General features: G+C 43.8%; 1 protein-coding gene across 16 annotated transcripts in view; it reads left to right on the top strand.

Moving 5' to 3' along the window:
• git2a (G protein-coupled receptor kinase interacting ArfGAP 2a) overlaps positions 1-17,627 on the top strand; it is a 28,914-nt gene extending 11,287 nt beyond the window's left edge. For 3 of the 16 annotated variants that reach the window (XM_052461253.1, XM_052461252.1, XM_052461251.1), the window contains 17 exons: positions 73-159; positions 503-633; positions 789-883; positions 1,096-1,141; positions 1,698-1,749; positions 1,887-1,959; positions 2,222-2,319; positions 2,613-2,724; positions 2,858-2,997; positions 3,120-3,269; positions 6,420-6,692; positions 11,582-11,668; positions 15,160-15,242; positions 15,449-15,640; positions 16,019-16,144; positions 17,039-17,102; positions 17,272-17,627. In XM_052461253.1, the coding sequence (XP_052317213.1) occupies positions 73-159; positions 503-633; positions 789-883; positions 1,096-1,141; positions 1,698-1,749; positions 1,887-1,959; positions 2,222-2,319; positions 2,613-2,724; positions 2,858-2,997; positions 3,120-3,269; positions 6,420-6,692; positions 11,582-11,668; positions 15,160-15,242; positions 15,449-15,640; positions 16,019-16,144; positions 17,039-17,102; positions 17,272-17,484 (2,022 nt within the window). In that variant the 3' untranslated portion in view covers positions 17,485-17,627. The other 13 variants (XR_008063858.1, XM_052461255.1, XM_052461256.1 and 10 more) reach the window with 13 other exon arrangements.
• The last annotated feature ends 850 nt before the right edge of the window (positions 17,628-18,477 follow it).

Below are 18,477 nucleotides of genomic sequence, written 5' to 3'. Positions count from 1 at the left end.
GTGCTAATGAAGGTTTATTTGGCTTGAATGAGCAATATTTTACTAATAGATGTTGATTTTATTTTCTCTCAGCAACTTCACTCCAGTGTCCGAACTGGTAACCTGGAGACATGTCTGAGGTTACTCTCTCTGGGAGCCCAGGCCAACTTCTTTCACCCAGTAAGACTCTCTGATCACTCATCTCATTTCTCCCCTATCCAAAACATATCCTTAACAGCATGTTAATACTACATTTTTACTACCCGTGTTACTGTTTTGCTCACAGGTACAAGAGCAACTTAATAGAACACTGCTTGTGGAAAAAAAACATTCCAAAAAGGAATTATTTTCATAGGTTTAACCTTTTGTGGCGTAGTGTTTGCCACAAGCAGTGTGAACAGACCCTTACCCTTTCTCACACCCTTTCTCACACCCTTTCTCACACCCTATCTATGTATTGAAGTCTTTCTTTCTTCCTAGTTTTAATTGTTCACGTATGGGTGGTGTCTTACCTTTCCTTCAGGAAAAAGGGAATACGCCGCTGCATGTGGCTGCCAAGGCAGGCCAGCTGTTTCAGGCCGAGCTGCTGACAGTCTACGGGGCCGACCCCGGCGCCCCCGACACCAGCGCCAAGACTCCCATTGACTATGCAAGGTACTGCAGCATCCAGCCTTTTAAAGGGATAGTTCACCATTCAGAATATTAAACTTATTTTATCCAAGTCATAAATAAAAAAGTGTGGCTTTGCTACAAGGCTGGCTGTTATGGGTAAGAAGAGGCATAACTGGTTTCTCTCGTGTGTTTCTCAGGCAAGCTGGCTACCATGACCTGGCTGATAGGCTGGTGGAGATTCAGTATGAACTTACCGACAGACTGGCTTTCTATCTCTGTGGAAGAAAGCCTGGTAAGTGACGAGAGTCCTTCGTCTTCTCAAGCTAGGCTGCAAGCCTTGTGTGTCCATTTTTCCAAACCTCTGTCAGCTGCAGTTTTTTGCCTGCTAAATCAACACACACTCAATGTTTGTAGCCTAGTTTCGGGGGTTACTCAACATCACATACGGTAACTCCCATGAGTTCAAATCACAACAATCCATATTATGTCCGTGCTTACTTTCAGATCATAAAAATGGACAACACTTCATCGTCCCACAGATGGCCGACAGGTAAGGAAGCATTGTGTAGGTCAATGCATAATATACTATTCTGGTCCCAGACTGTTTGTGCTGTATAGCCAACCCCTATGTTTGTTGTCATGCCAAATGACAACCAGAGGATTTGTCAAAAAAGCTGAAACACATCTGGGACCAGACTAATGAAATATATCACTTTATGGGGATCATTCTTAGATAAAAAAATATATATATAATTAAGAAACCATGAGCTGTTTCTTTGACCGTGCAATCCAACTCTTGGGCCTGCCAGGACATGTTCTGTGGCTTTTTGTAACAAGCATGACAGGAAATCGGCCAAAGCAGTTGTTTCATAGTTAAAACAACAAAATCATTGTTATAATAATGCATATCTGAGAAAAATCTGACATTTCTGGTCTTATTATAGCATAGTTCTGGTATTTGAACTCAAATGAAGCATGTTCTCTTTTTGTATTGCTCTCTTTTGATGGATAAGGAACATGTAAGTATTTGATCATAACGAGGTTTGACCATTTTCCCTCCCATTCTAAATCAGAGGCTAAGCAGATGTATTTTTTTCCATCTATAGCAGTTTAGATTTATCAGAACTGGCAAAGGCAGCCAAGAAGAAACTCCAGTCTGTAAGTGTTCTAGTCATTCAGGTTTGGATTGTAATATCATACAGTACATAATGCATAGAGACGCATATAATGTAACCAAAGCATATCATAGAACTAGTTCTGGTTTGATTTCTCACAAATCACAAATTTAATTTCAGCTCAGTAATCATTTGTTTGAGGAGCTGGCAATGGACGTGTATGACGAGGTGGACAGACGGGAGACGGATGCAGGTAAGACACACTGAGGGACCGACAGTGATGTGGAGTAACATCAGTGCATGTTTCTTAGCATTTAGTCCACCATGTCCAGTTAAACATCTTGATGGTGTTCATTAGGCAACAAACTGAAGAAAACCGACTGAAACTGGGAGGGGGGACTACCTTGACTTATCCAATAAGAAATAGGCAGTTTTTGTTTCCTGTTGCAAAAAGTTTTCTGTTTACGTTTCCTAATAAACATGGCCCTGATGCAACACCCCTATGTTCTGCACAGTATGGCTGGCGACACAGAACCACAGCACGCTGGTGACAGACACCACCGTGGTGCCTTTCCTTCCTGTGAACCCAGAGTACTCATCAACACGAAACCAGGCAAGCCTGCTGCATACTGTGGATATAGATACTTTTGTTTCAACTGTATATTCTCCCCTCTGTTTTTCTCCCTCCCTTTAAATATGACCGGTTCTCTCAGTTTCAAATGAAAGTTTATTGTTCGCGTTGACCGTTTAGCAGACGTTATAGTGGGTGCAGCAAAATGCTTATATTACCAGGTCCTAACAATGCAGTAAGATGTCAAACAAGTAAGTAAATTAAATAAATAAATCAGGAAATGTCATCAGATGCAATAGGAAAGGATACATTATGTATAATATTTCTTTCTCCAGGGACGGCAAAAACTTGCGAGATTCAATGCACATGAATTTGCAACACTTGTCATCGACATATTAAGTGACGCGAAGCGTCGACAGCTGGGAAACTCTACGATGAGTCCCAAAGGTAGAGTACTGGACAATAATGGATCTACTACCTCTCTCTCACACACGCATGCAGTCAAAATGGTGTTCTTTCAACGAAATGAGAAAGGTGCCCCATTTTATTTATTTTCTCATTTGCTGCTTTGTGGTTACAGAAAACGTTGAACTTATCCTAAAAAGCGTGAGCATCCGGCGCGGCAGTGAGGGTCTGGACAATGACCAGCCGGACTACGACAGTGTGGCCTCTGACGAGGACACTGATCAGGAGCCACCCTCGGGCAAGGACCGGACCAAGGTAACTAACGCGATGGTGTAGCACGCAAACCAAGTAAAGGATTTCAAGTACAGGACTGTATGTAATACTGAAATTGAGCACCTGCAGTCTGGCTTTTCAATCGCTGACTTTTTCCTCTACAGAGTCTGGACTCGGACCTGTCAGACGGACCTGTCACGGTGCAGGAGTTCCTGGAGGTGAAGCACGCCCTCTCTGCCTCGGAGGCCAAGATCAAGCAGCTGATGAAGGTCAACAGCAACTTAAGTGGCGAACTGCGACTGATGCAGAAAAAGGTACCACCCACTGCAGAGATCCACCAATCAGATCACTAACACCACCGGTCCGTCCGCCTCTTGGCCGATGAGATGGAGGGCTGGACTCGGGGCGGCACTGTGGTTGGTCAGCCGAGCTCTGGTCCCTCCCCCATGCAGTAACCTCCCCACCCTTCTTATGAGGGTCCTAACCAGTAACCACCAGACTGCTGGGGAGGTTCTCCTGCAAGGCAAGACTCTCCCTCTTGCTCCACCGTTTGGGACAGCATGTTTCAGTCCATGTTCAGACAATGGCTTCTATATCTTGACATATTATTCTTTTTTAAATTTTTTAACTTGTGTTAAAGAGATTCATTCTTGCGCCACTGCATTGTGGAAAACCATATCCCTCCTCCCCTGAATACAGTGTATGATACAGTAAAACCCATGTTATTTCAAATGGTATGACTAACAGGCATGCTCAAGTAATCAGCATGACATCACTCGCACTGTGAGTTTCCATCCCCTCGTCCTTCCCACAGTGACTAACATAGTAAGCATAGCATCGGTCATTTTTAATAAGGGTTTTTGTTTTTACACAGAAAAAAAAAAGTTTGCTCATCAGAATTGTCCACTTGAAGGTGTGAGATCACACCGGTCTTACTTTTACACGGGTGCAACATTTACCTTGTCAAAAGAAAAGGTCCCATTGTTCCTCTGTTGTGGTAAATATTATTTACAGCCCAGGAGTACAGTCACTTCCAGAGTTCAGCTCCATAGTGGGTGTTAACAGAATGTTTTGTTCTAACCTGGAGTCTTCCCTACCTCTATGACCCCAATAATGTATCATACTAAATCCCACAATCCGGAGTTTGTTTCAGCTCAACAGCAGTCCCACCACTTGATTTGGAATAGACCAAACTATAATTTCCTCCAATCAACAGCCGCCTGTCGACCTAAAAAGCGTAGATGGTGTGACAAACGGCCTTTAAAAGGACCGATTTGAGAAACCATAGAAATATGGGGAATGCCTTTACAAGGTAGTGAGCTGTTTTGAATAGCTGTTTTTGTAGCCACAGCATCCATACCGGCTCCGGATTGTGGCTTTGAACCACTTTGCCCTGGGTCGTGAATACTATTGTTCTATGGGACAAACCGTACAAGCCAAACTGGTATTCCTCAGTGGTGGACGTGTACAGTATGTGATTTAGCTATGTGGGCTGGCATTGTTTTAACTGATTGGATACTCTGTCTTAGCTGTCAGAGAACTTCCCCCTTGCCCTCTATGAATGAAATGGCACACTTCACCCTGCATTAGATTTCAACCAGACCATAGAGTTGGATAGAGCGCGCACTTGCAAAAGCCTGTTTAGGAATGTGCAGCGTCATTGAGGTCTTACACTGTTTTAAACTAGGCAACTGGGTGGGACTTCCTATGGGTTCAATTGGATCACAGAATTCCATCCAGGACAGTAGGAGGGATCAGCCAATTAATTTTACTCCTGAGAAAACATTCCAGCACGGTAGGTGGTAGTAAATCACCAAACTTGGGTTTATGCCCGTTCAGACTATATAAACTCCAACACGGTAGGTGGTAGTAAATCACCAAACTTGGGTTTATGCCCGTTCAGACTATATAAACTCCAACACGGTAGGTGGTAGTAAATCACCAAACTTGGGTTTATGCCCGTTCAGACTATATAAACTCCAACACGGTAGGTGGTAGTAAATCACCAAACTTGGGTTTATGCCCGTTCAGACTATATAAACTCCAACACGGTAGGTGGTAGTAAATCACCAAACTTGGGTTTATGCCCGTTCAGACTATATAAACTCCAACACGGTAGGTGGTAGTAAATCACCAAACTTGGGTTTATGCCCGTTCAGACTATATAAACTCCAGCACGGTAGGTGGTAGTAAATCACCAAACTTGGGTTTATGCCCGTTCAGACTATATAAACTCCAACACGGTAGGTGGTAGTAAATCACCAAACTTGGGTTTATGCCCGTTCAGACTATATAAACTCCAGCACGGTAGGTGGCGGTATGCATCTCTTCATTTTGTTTATGAACCACTAGTAAACGCATAGAAGTAGAAGAATAAGAAATGTACTACTTTAAAATTGAGAGCCAACTGTAGACGGGTTGGTTGTTTAGCAACAATACCCATGCGTGTGCAACTATGGGGCAAAACAGATGGGGTTGGCTTAGACTGTTGACAACATGTAAACTATATTTAGTCTCCAAATGTTTATTGAAAACATAAATACATTTGCACAATGAGCACTTGTTGTCTCGCAAATACATTGTTACAGTTGTTGGTTAGCTAGCTAGCAACTTCTATCCATATTCACATAGCCATGATATCAGTCAAAACACCTAAAAGCAAGACATGGTATCACTAACCAGATACAAGCTGAAATGAGACACCTACGTTTCCCCACAAGTCAAATTCTTGTCATTGTTGCTAGCTATCGTACCATTCAGAATCAACCAGTCAGTGATGTTCCTCGTGCTGTCACGAGCAATAATGGAAAAGTGGGGGTGTGCCCTCTTTCCAACTCTATGAACCAGATAATGCAATTGCACAAGATGGAGAACACTGATGGGGTCATCTCTTTGACTATCAAGATCTAACAGGGTCTTTGTATTTTCTGGATGCCTCTCTGCCACTGTCTGGGCATCCCTGGCACACAATGTTTGTCCCTGGTACTCATATCTTATCTATCAATTATCTCAGACAGAGACGGGAGCTATCTGAACTGTCTGGCTTGCCTGGTGCCCTTTCTGCTTTCTCTTACCTCTTGCTGTGATTTGAGTGGAGTTTTTCGAATGCCTAGCATGGGTAACACCAGGGGGGGACATGATTAACAAGAAGATTAACTATGTTAATTAGCATGTTATACTGACATAAGTAGTAGCATAACATTGGACTTAGCTTAGTACAGATTGATGCTGATGGTTCCCAACACCGGAAATCAACCATTTAGAAGTAGAGAAATGGGGGCAATCTTAACTTTCACTTAGTCTCCCATTGACATCAATTCATGACAAGTGAAATTCAACTTAAGTGAAAGTTAGGATTTGCCCCGTGGAGAATAAAGCATGCGTTAAAGCTAGAAAAGTTAAACACCTTGCTTGCTGATAAGAAAAGCGCCCTTTTAGTGTATTTGCTGACCCGTCTCTTCCAGCTGCATTCTCTGCAAAGCGAGAACACGTCTCTCAGGCGACAGGGCCCAACCACCCATATCTATCAGGTCCCCATCAGCAGTGGGTCAGAGTACACTGACCCTCCTTCCTCCAGCCCCTCGGCCATGAAGCGCCGGCAGTCAGCGCGGGCCAGCCGGCCCATGTCCATGTCTATTTATGAGACTGGCTCGGGCCTGAAGCCCTACCTCCCCAAGGGGGAGACCCCCTACCCAGAGGAGGGTATCCCCACCCTGCAACCCTACCTCCCACCTCATGTAAGTAAATATCCCGCAGCCAGCCTCCTTTGCCATTCACTCTCCCATCGCCATCTTCTTGTAGTCTCCTCAACCATTTTTCTGATTCTCTTTTTCTGCAGCCTTTAAAAAAAAATGTTTTCTCTTCCGTTTTCATGTCTGCTTTTAATTTATTTTTCTGTTTTTCTTTGGTGTACTGTAGTGTTTGCTGGTAGCTGTTATTTGGCATCTTGAACCTGATAGTGATAATCAGCCAATACAATGTCAAGCACACAGGTCACAGGCAGCTAGTCTCAACTCTGTGTCTGCTCTGAATGCCTGCAGTCTCATAGGATTCTTCTCTGGGCTGTTGGTTTCCACAGTGTTTGCTGGGCCGTGTTCCAAGACCTTTTAGAATGCATCCATCTTCTCCCTTCCATAAAGGGATAGTTCACCAAAATTACATATTGGTTTTCTTACCCTATAAGCAGTCTATGGACAATGTATGGCAGCAATCCATGCTTTGGTTTAGTTTCCCTGGCACTGTTTCCAAATGCTAATGTGTTAGCATTTGTGGCACAAATCCTATTCAAGTCATGGTACCGATATTAACATATCTGTATCATCCGAAATAATCTAAAATTGATTGTGAGGCTCATAGATTTGAACATGGTGCAAAAAAAAATGCTGATATTGGTACCATAACAAATCAAAACAAAGCATGGATTGCTGTCATACCTTGTCCATAGACCGCTTACAGGGTAAGGAAACCAATGTATCATTTTGTAATTTGGGTGAACTATCCCTTTAAGATAATCACAGATCTATAGGTGCGTAGATATGTGAAAACATTTCCACTCAATTGCTTTCAGAAATCTTAGTGTGTTAGATCTGTGATGGGTGCATTTTAAGGTATTTGAACAGGGCCCTTGAAGTACTCTCTGTTCAAACATTGTCTCAGATAATATGAAAGATGTCAGAATCACACTTGTTATTTTAATTTCAATCTGAAATATTTGGAAGGTTTGTATGTCAATTCAAATAAGCATTAAACATTAACATTAACAGAGTTTTTTTGTTTGTTTTTATGTCTCCATGACAAACTAACACAGAATTTCCCAAACTAGGCTCGCGACCTCATGTGGTGATTTGGAAATGGGGTCGTGAGAGAAACTCACGTTTGGTTGACAGAACCGGGTTTACGTCAGTAACCTCCAGTAGTCGCTAGATGTGGTTGTAATAAACAGAGCGTTTTTTGTTTTCTGCCTACAAATATGGCTCTACCGTTTGAACTGTTTAAGCTACAAAATATTATGATCCTGTCACTGAAAGATAAAACTCATGTCTTCTGTTTCCCTCTACAATGCCCACAATCTTTATTAAAATAACTGCATAAGACCAAGCACTAAAACAGAAGGGGGGAGAAGAAAGTCATCAATGATGGTGTTCTTTTCTACACAGAAGACTATAAAAAATCATTACCTAATGATCTTCTGAACTACCTTTCTGATGCATTTCAGTCTCTTCAAACCTTCAGCTTGAGATACTGTCAAAAATAGTGTCAGACTGATTTGCAATAGATTGTCATACCCCCAATAATAAAAAAAAATTCACATTGGCCGTTGGTTACATCACTTTATTTATATTGAAATGGGGTCGGCGGGCAAAAATAAGTTTGAACCCTTGAACTAACATTCATTTATGGTTCTAAATCCTGGTGTGTATAAATTCATTTTTAAACAAAAGGAATTTGGTGTTTTTGTAATTGGAACTAAACTGTTCTGGTATTTCGAGAGGCATTCCGGGATTGGTACATCTCCACTCACTGGATGATTTTTAGGTACACCCATCTAGTACCAGGTCAAAACCCCTTTGCCTCCAGAACAGACTGAATTCTTTGGGGCATTCTACAAGGTGTCTGGAACGTTCCACAGGGATGTTGGTCCATGCTGACGTGATGGCATCATGCAGTTGCTGCAGATTCGACAACGGTACATTCATGCCGTGAACAGCCTGTTCCATCTCATCCTAAAGATGCTCTATTGGGTAGAGGTCTGAGGACTGTGCAGACAGTGCGGACTAAACCGAACTCACTGTTATGTTCCAGGCAATGTTTTTCCACTCCTCAATTGTCTGGTGTTGGTGATCGCTTGCCCGCCGGAGCCGCTTTTTCTGGTTTCTAGCTGATAGGTGTGGAACCCGGTGTGGTCGTCTGATACAATAGCCCATCCGTGACAAGGATTGGCGAGTTGTGCATTTTAAGATGCTGTTCTGCACACGACTGTTGTACTGCGCGGTTATTTGTCAGTTTGTGGCCCGCCTGGTTCTTGCCATTCTCCTTTCGATCTCATCAACGAGCTGTTTTCGCCCACAGGACTGCCGCTGACTGGATGTTTTTTATTTGTTGCACCATTCTCTGTAAACCCTAGACACTGTCGTGCATAACAAGCTCAGGAGGACGGCTGTTTATGAGAAACTGGTTCCGGCGCGTCTGGCACCGACGATCATATCACGCTCGGTCGCTTAGGTCACTCGTTTTTGTCATTCTAACAGTCAATCGAATAGTAATTGAAAGCGTTGATGCCGGTCTGCCTGCTTTATATACACTGCTCAAAAAAAATAAAGGGAACACTAAAATAACACATCCAAGATCTGAATGAATGAAATATTCTTATTAAATACTTTTTTCTTTGCATAGTTGAATGTGCTGACAACAATCACACAAATTATCAATGGAAATCAAATGTATCAACCCATGGAGGTCTGGATTTGGAGTCACACTCAAAATTAAAATGGAAAACCACACTACAGGCTAATCCAACTTTGATGTAATGTCCTTAAAAACAAGTCAAAATGAGGCTCAGTAGTGTGTGTGGCCTCCACGTGCCTGTAGGACTTCCCTACAATACCTGGGCATGCTCCTGATGAGGTGGCAGATGGTCTCCTGAGGGATCTCCTCCCAGACCTGGACTAAAGCACCCACCAACTCCTGGACAGTCTGTGTTGCAACGTGGCGTTGGTGGAATCAGCGAGACATTATGTCCAGATGTGCTCAATTGGATTCAGGTATGGGGAACGGGCAGCCAGTCCATAGCATTGATGCCTTCCTCTTGCAGGAACTGCTGACACACTCCAGCCACATGAGGTCTAGCATTGTCTTGCAATAGGAGGAACTCAGGGCCAACCGCACCAGCATATGGTCTCACAAGGGGTCTGAGGATCTCATCTCGGTACCTAATGGCAGTCAGGCTACCTCTGGCCCCCCAAAGAAATGCCACCCCACACCATGACTGACCCACCATCAAACCAGTCATGCTGGAGGATGTTCAGCGTCTTCAGACTCTGTCACGTCTGTCACATGTGCTCAGTGTGAACCTGCTTTCATCTGTGAAGAGCACAGGGCGCCAGTGGAGAATTTGCCAATCTAGGTGTTCTCTGGCAAATGCCAAACGTCCTGCACGGTGTTGGGCTGTAAGCACTGTGGACGTCGGGCCCTCATACCACCCTCATGGAGTCTGTTTCTGACCGTTTGAGCAGACACATGCACATTTGTGGCCTGCTGGAGGTCATTTTGCAGGGCTCTGGCAGTGCTCCTCCTTGCACAAACGGGGAGGTAGCGGTCCTTCTGCTGGGTTGTTGCCCTCTTACGGCCTCCTCCACGTCTCCTGTTGTACTGGCCTGTCTCCTGGTAGCGCCTCCATGCTCTGGACACTACGCTGACAGACACAGCAAACCTTCTTGCCACAGCTCGCATTGATGTGCCATCCTGAATGAGCTGCACTACCTGGGCCACTTGTGTGGGTTGTAGACTCCGTCTCATGCTACCACTAGTGTGAAAGCACCGCCAGCATTCAAAAGTGACCAAAACATCAGCCAGGAAGCTTAGGAACTGAGAAGTGGTCTGTGGTCACCACCTGCAGAACCACTCCTTTATTGGGGGTGTCTTGCTAATTGCCTATAATTTCCAACTGTTGTCTATTCCATTTACACAACAGCATGTGAAATGTATTGTCAATCAGTGTTGCTTCCTAAGTGGACAGTTTGATTTCACAGAAGTGTGATTGACTTAGAGTTACATTGTGGTGTTGAAGTGTTCCCTTTATTTTTTTGAGCAGTGTAGCAAGCCACAGCCACGTGACTCACTGTCTGTAGGAGCAAATGTTTGTGTCCTACTCTATCAGAACCCAAAATATAAGTTTGCTTTCCTCCATTGTTTGTGAACAATGTAATTATAAATCTACCCCTCAAAGCCAGTTCCACTGCTTTTTTTCCATTCATCCCTTGTAATCAGGGACTGGTTTAGACCTGGGACACCTGGTGGGTGCAATTTGAATGTTTAGGTAGAACAGAAAACCAGCAGTACTCCAGACTTCGTAGGATAAGATTTGAATACCCCTGCTGTAGCCTGTAGCTGCAGAACATGGTTAAAACTATACCTTTTACCTCATGGATGGTCTTTCCTTCTATCTATTGATTTTATAATGGTTGCATTTATCTAGCCCCACCACTCAGGTGTTTACAAAAACAAGTGGTGGAGTGACTGCCTTGTTATTTTTCGGATCCCGGAATTTCCCTTTCAATATTGCTATGAAACAATCTTGTACTATGCAGTATCAAAGGTAGAATATGTTCATTGTCTAGATGTTTAAAATGTTCTAGGTATGGGATGAGGTCCAGTATTCCCAGATCCAACATGGCAATGATTGTAATGCAGTTATTCAAGTCATTTCTTGTCATGCAGTCTCGTTTATCATCACATTTTATGGTTTTCTTCATTCTTATTTTGGTTTCTTAAAGATTGTTTTTATTAAAAATGTATTTTAGTACTCCCAAACACTGTTACTTGCCTGAAGTCTTTGTTCATGGGAGCACTAACAATTCATATTTTAATTTTATTTTAATTTTTACATATAATTTGAACCCCTTTTTAGATGGGAAGGGGTGCTTTTGTGACCTCTTCATCCCTCCCCTCCTTCCCATCCACCCTGTCCTGGTCACGGGACGAAAGTGCTCAAAGGGTTAAGTACCTCCTCACTTGGTCCATGCCTCTTGACACAGCAAATCCATTGGGAGCCCTTGTCCTCCCTCCCTCCTTTTGTCTTTAATATGCTGCTTCCTCCCTACCTGTCCTGTTGCATGAGCCAAGCCACCACTCATACATATCTCTAGCACCACCACCCATATATGTCTCCAGGGACGTCACCAGGACCTGGCTTTCAGGGTCCTGGTGACGACTACGATGCCCGCCACCGCAGAAGTCAGAGCATTCTTACTTCTTGTGCTTCACAGAGCTTGTGTGAAGTATCTCTACCACCACCACCACCACCACACTACATGACCAAAAGTATGTGGACACTTGCTTATCGAACATCTCATTCCAAAATCATGGGCATTAATATGGAGTTGGTCCCCCATTTGCTGCTATACAGCCTCCACTCTTCTGTGAAGGCTTTCCACTAGATGTTGGAACATTGCTGTGGGGACTTGCTTCCATTCAGGCACGAGCATTAGTGAGGTCGGGAACTGATGTTGGGCGATTAGGTCTTTCTTGCAGTCAGCGTTCCAATTCATCCCAAAGGTGGTCGATGGGGTAGAGGTCAGGGTTCTATGCAGGCCAGTCAAGTTCTTCCACACCGATCTCAACAAACCATTTCTATATGAACCTCGCTTTGTGCACGTTGGAACAGGAAAGGGCCTTCTCCAAACTGTTGCAACAAATTTGGAAGCACAGAATCGTCTAGAATGTCATTGTATGCTGTAGCTTTAAGATTTCCCTAAACTGGAACTAAGGGGCCTAGCCTGAACCATGAAAAATGTCCCCAGACCATTATTCCATTATTCCTCCTCCACTTTACAGTTGGTACTATGCATTAGGCAAGTAGCGTTCTCCTGGCATCCGCTAAACCCAGATTAGTCCGTCGGACTGCCAGATGGTGAAGTGTGATTCATGACTGAACGCATTTCCACTGCTCCAGAGTCCAATGGCGTCAGGCTTTACACCATTCCAGCCAACGCTTGGCGTTGTGCATGGTGATCTTAGGCTTGTGTGCGGCTGCTCGGCCATGAAAACCCATTTTGTGAAGCTCCCGACAAACAGCTGACGTTGCTTCAAGAGGCAGTTTGGAACTCTGTAGTGAGTGTTGCAACTGAAGACAGAAGGTTTTTACGCGCTTCAGGACTCTGCGTTCCCATTCTGTTAGCTTGTGTGGCCTACCACTTTCCGTCTGAGCCGTTGTTGCTTCTTGACATTTCCACTTCACAATAACAGCCCATACAGTTGACCAGGACAGCTCTCGCAGGGCAGAAATTTGACAAACTGATTTGTTGGAAATGTAGCATCCTATGACTGTAGCACGTTGAAGTCACTGAGCTCTTCAGTAAGGCCATTGTACTGCCAATTTTTTGTCTATGGAGATAATGTGGCTGTGTGCTCGATTTTTAATGTACCTGTCAGCAACCAGTGTGGTTGAAATATCAGAAATCACTAATTTGAAGGGGTGTCCACATACTTTTGTGTGTGTGTATATATCTATGTATATATCTATATATATATCTCCACCACAACCACCCATACATCTCCACATCATGCCTGTTACAATCAGCTAGAGGGTTTTCAATGTAGCAGCACTATGCGCCAAGATCACACACCCATCTCAATGCAAAGGTTTGCCTACCCTCCGTGAGACCAGTTGCCAGTTGAAGTCAGCCTATTGAGAATTTTCCCATTTCCCATTTCCCCAAATTCCTCATTCCTAATGCAAATTCCTTCCACATTCCAAGCTAATATTTTGCAATACTTTTAAACTTGATGACCTCTTTTCTCCCTCTAACCAGCACATGGCCGTTGCCCAGTAAACGTCATCCAGCATGCCCTCCCTCGCCTCTAGTAACATCTAAACTCACCGGTTATCCAGGAGTCTGTTCCGCACCAAGAGGTGGGACCTGTTCAGAAGCAAACAGCCCTTAGCCCTTAGCCCCTACCCCCTAGACACTTGTGGAGATCTGGTGAAGGTTTAAGCAATATGTTAACAATTCTATCTAACCTATCAGTGGGCAAGGGGAAGCTCTCAGATCTCCACAAGTACATAAGGGCTAGGGGTTATTTCTGGACAGGGCCTTTGACTGACCAATGTGCAAAACGTCAAACCCAGTGGTAAAGAAATTGACAAAACACTTGTACAAGCTAACCCCACGTTCAGCAGTTTGCTGTATTGTGTTTGTGTGGGCTATGGCATCTTGCCCTGCAGACAGGAAGAGGATGTTTTGAGCGGGTCTGTTGGGCTAGGCTGGAAAGGGTATGTAACTATTGTATGTGGCCTGTGTCCCCCTTTGGGTGTTTGTCTCTGCTCTTTTCTTTGAAACTCACTGCTTCTACAGTTTCTCTTCTCTGCTGAAAGAGCGAGGACAGTGCAGGGTCAGTACTGTGCGCCCAAGCTTCCAATCTGATACTAGAGTAAAGCTATTATCCACCAGTCTTGTGACGCAGCACACAATGCTTATAGGCTGGAAGGAGCACGTAGTATAGAGTATTGAGAACAGTTGACTTTAAATGGTCAGATACATTTGTCAACCAGTACCTCCATCAGCATTGGCTCAGTCGATGACGCAGTGCTCCCCCCCCCCCCCTAGACTTGTGCAGCTTTTAAGCTTTTGACCCAAATTAATCAGAACCTTGATTCCATGATGTCATGAAAGTTATGACTCTGAATAAAAGTCTTGGATCGGAGCTCTGGAAAAGAATGGATCATGGTTCTGATGTAATTCATTGGAGGTTGTTTGTCTGATAGATATCCAGTCATTCTCTGACTTCATCTGTCTTGGAGTGTGCATTTTAAAAAGGGTGCAGCCAGCACGGCAGTGTTTGAAGCTTTTCCTGGACTACATTTGGCCCTTCATTCCCTGCCATGGTTTAGGCTATTACTTTGTTAGTTTTAATATTGTCTACGGGTCTCCGTCTTTTACTAGCAGGAGTTCAAAGGTTTTCATTGACATTGGACAAGCCTAGCATCCCAATTTGGCATGGTACCAATCAATCAACCAACCATTCCATTTGTCCAGTGTGGTTTCTATTACAGTAGCCTATCGACATTGAATTTGCAAATGTTACCAATTTGGATAGGTTTCATATTGAGGGCAAAAAAACTAAAACAGTTTTGAACCCCGGATAACCTCTTTTTACTAACCCTGGCAATGAAATTCAAAAGGCTTCTCTGTTTTGCTTTCGATGTTGACTTGTTTTATGCATTGTCGTCTTTGTGTTTCTTTCCCATGGTTTTAGTTCATTCAATTTGTCACTGCCATACATACTATACTGTAAGTTGTTAGTGAAACTGTTTCAGAAAATTTCTGTCAAAGTTTCGATTTACGTTTAGGCCTAGGTATGATGTAATGGTTTGCTATACCACTAGAAACTATTTTGTATGATGCATTGGCATTTCTTGCTTGCATTTTCATTGGTATTTGTCTGTGACAATTTGTTTTACTCTCCTTTCTCTCCCTCTCATGTTAGGCCTCCAAGATGGAGAAACAGAGCAGCATGTCAGACGGTGACTATGACAACACAACCAATGACTCTGAGTTGGAGGACTCAGGGTAGGAACACTCACACTGTGCACGGACAGCGAATTCACTGATACAAGCCACACAAAGCAAAGGCACACTGTCAGATTTGAAATCGTCCCTTCAAAGTTGCCACTGCTTCCAGTGTTACACATCAGGTGGTGAAAGTTAGGTCTGGATGTAAGGGTGCAGAGATTGTAGTAACATCCTTAATTTCCCTGTCTCTCCCCCCCTGGCAGTGTGGGCAGGAGGGGGAGGCTTAGGAGCAGTGGCTGGCTTGGGGAGGGCAGCTCCATCCCTGAACTGGATGATCTTGAAGCCGAGCCAGACTCTGCGCTCCCCAGCACCGAGGATGTCATTCGCAAGACGGAGCAGATCACCAAGAACATCCAGGATCTGCTCCGCGCTGCACAGGAGAACAAGCACGACAGGTGAGGAAGAAGTGGCAGGTCATGAGCTCAACACCGAAAAAACAAATTAAATATAACTCCTATGTTGTAACTATCTCTATTGAGATAAAACTAGGCTTTTTCTGTCTAACAGAATTCATCACAGCTTCACCAATTCTCTATTGTGTATTCATCAAAGTACCTCCACTTCCTAGATTATTGAGTCCCCCCACTGTCACTGATTTGTTTACTGGAGCTCTGCATTTTGTGTGTACTTCTCAGTTCAGTGTTTTCATTATTCCCTCTATGATTTCACCTCTGTCTTTTTCTGTGTTCTCCCACCCCGTGTCCTCTCTCGCGTGTCATTATTTCGAGGGTGTTGTGGTCCTCTGGTCTCTCCCCCTCTATTCCTGTAAGCAGACCTTGTGAGGGTGTCCGCCGGCTCAGGCACAGTCTAGGCTGTTTCAGCAGCCTGGTGCCCTGGGCCGAGAAGGCCCCCTCTCCCCTGCAGCCCCTCAACCTGCGCTCCCTCGATCCTGCCGCCTGGTACTTTACTGGCCCCTGCCCCTGCTTCTCAGGCACAGTGTCTCATCTCCCTCTCCCTCACACCTTCTCTTACACACCTTCCCTCGCTCTTACACACCTTCTCTGTCTTGCCTACCCCTGCTCGGTTGCCCAATTCTGATGACTGATTCCCTCCTTTTGCTATGTGTGGCCTGCTAGGCGTTAGTGTGTAAGGCTGATCCTAAAGAACTCACTCACCTACTCTCTTCATTTCTTCCATTGCAAACATCAGTACAAACACCACTACCTAAAAAGTAAACTTTTGATATTCAAGGTACCAATGATTTGTTTAGTTGGTATTCTGTTGAATATTTAGTAGTCATCTAAATTAGATAAGAGTGCTAATCAACTTTATACGATTATTTCTATATGTGTTTATGTTAGGGAATGGTGTAATATCCAAATGAGCAATTATATTTTTTATTTTCTTGTTTTGTCATAGCTGATAGTTCATCACACATAATCAGCTCTAATCCCTCATTCCTGTCTATTACCCATGATTTATAGCCTGGGTACCAATCTGTTTCTGCTCTCTTGCCAACTCCTCAGTGCAGAAACTGATTGGCACTCAGGCTACGGTAATTATGGCAGCTGCGGTTTGACCGTGTCAGAATGCAATATTTGGAATAGCATAATAGATTAGCCAAGCACGAAGAATGGACTGCAGTTTGCTTTTCAGCATGTAGCTCTGAGTGTTTAATTGTGTTTTGCCTCTTCACCTAGACTAAAAACTCAGATCTGTCTTGTTTTGAAAATGGTTGTTTTGGGATTGCAAAACATTTTAATATAAGTTTTTCTTTTTTTCTCCATTAAATAATGATGACATTAAAAGTCTGTCTTATTAACCTCTCTCCTCCTGATGCTTTCCTCTTAAAGCTTTATACCCTGCTCCGAAAGAATACATGTGGCTGTGACGGAAATGGCTGCCCTCTTTCCCAAGGTAAGCTCACTGAACGGTCCATGGTACCATCACGCACACGCAAAGGCCTTTCAACCCTTTTTTCCCCTCACCTTGTATTTTATGTTTATCAATTTGAATTGCATCCTCTAAGAAATGTGGTATAGAAATAAAGTTTGATTGTGTGTTGTAACCTCATCTCACCTTTCAGAGACCACGTTCGGAGACAGTGCGAGGTCCCCTGCGCCTGTTGACGTCCAGCGCCTTCCGGCTCCAGGGAGAGTGTCAGAAGGCAGTGCCCTCAGAGGGAGGTCCAGGGCCTGACATGCAGCTGGTCACCCAGCAGGTTATCCAGTGTGCCTATGACATCGCCAAGGCGGCCAAACAGCTTGTCACCATTACCACCAAGGAGAACAGCAACTGACCATTATAACCACTGCCGCCCGTCGCAGGCCTTTTAGATATCTGAAGGCCCCGAAATGTCTCCACGTATTGTTCATCCTTTAACTTTGTTGTAAAAAATCTATATATATAAAAAAAAAAACATTTATTTCTGTTTTTAATGTGTATGTGATATTTGCATGTCATTTTTTATTTAAAGACAAATGTACGCAATTATAAAGAGTGTTGAAGTTAAAACATTGGGACAAAAAGACAACTTCACTTGAGCTATGGGAAAGTGTCCAGAGCTCTACTAACTGCAAGGGAGAGGCTGTACTAGTAGATTTATTTCTATGGACTTGATTTGTCGTGAGCTACTTCAGGAATCTACAGTACAGCCAGATACTGACAAGATGATTGTGGAGATCCTTCGTCGCTAATGTGCAGTTTCTAAACCGCACTTCTTGATATTTTTTTTTTTTGTGGTTCTAGATATGTCTTCCTCGCCCACAAAGACTCCCAACTATCGCATATACCCTCCTTAAGGCTTGTCATCCACTTTGATGCTCCTTATATCTGAACCAGGAGTCTCAAACCGGCGGTCCCCAGTCCAGCTTGCGGCCTGGAAGTGAATTTAAGAAGCCCATTATACAAAAATAAAGGGAACACTAAAATAACACCCTAGATCTGAATGAATGAAATATTCTTATTACATACTTTTTTATTTACACAGTTGAATGTGTTGACAACAAAATCACACAAAAACTCAATGGAAATCAAATTTATCAACCCATGGAGGTCTGGATTTGGAGTCACACTCAAAATTAAAGTGGAAAACCACACTACAGGCTGATCCAACTTTGATGTAATGTCCTTAAAACAAGTCAAAATGAAGCTCAGTAGTGTGTGTGGCCTCCACGTGCCTGTATGAACTCCCTACAACGCCTGGGCATGCTCCTGATGAGGTGGCGGATGGTCTCCTGAGGGATCTCCTCCCAGACCTGGACTAAAGCACCCGCCAACTCCTGGACAGTCT

Source organism: Oncorhynchus keta, chromosome 14 (assembly GCF_023373465.1).
Source record: "Oncorhynchus keta strain PuntledgeMale-10-30-2019 chromosome 14, Oket_V2, whole genome shotgun sequence".
In the NCBI taxonomy this organism is placed as follows: domain Eukaryota; kingdom Metazoa; phylum Chordata; class Actinopteri; order Salmoniformes; family Salmonidae; genus Oncorhynchus; species Oncorhynchus keta.
This window is presented reverse-complemented; position numbering and strand designations above follow the sequence as displayed.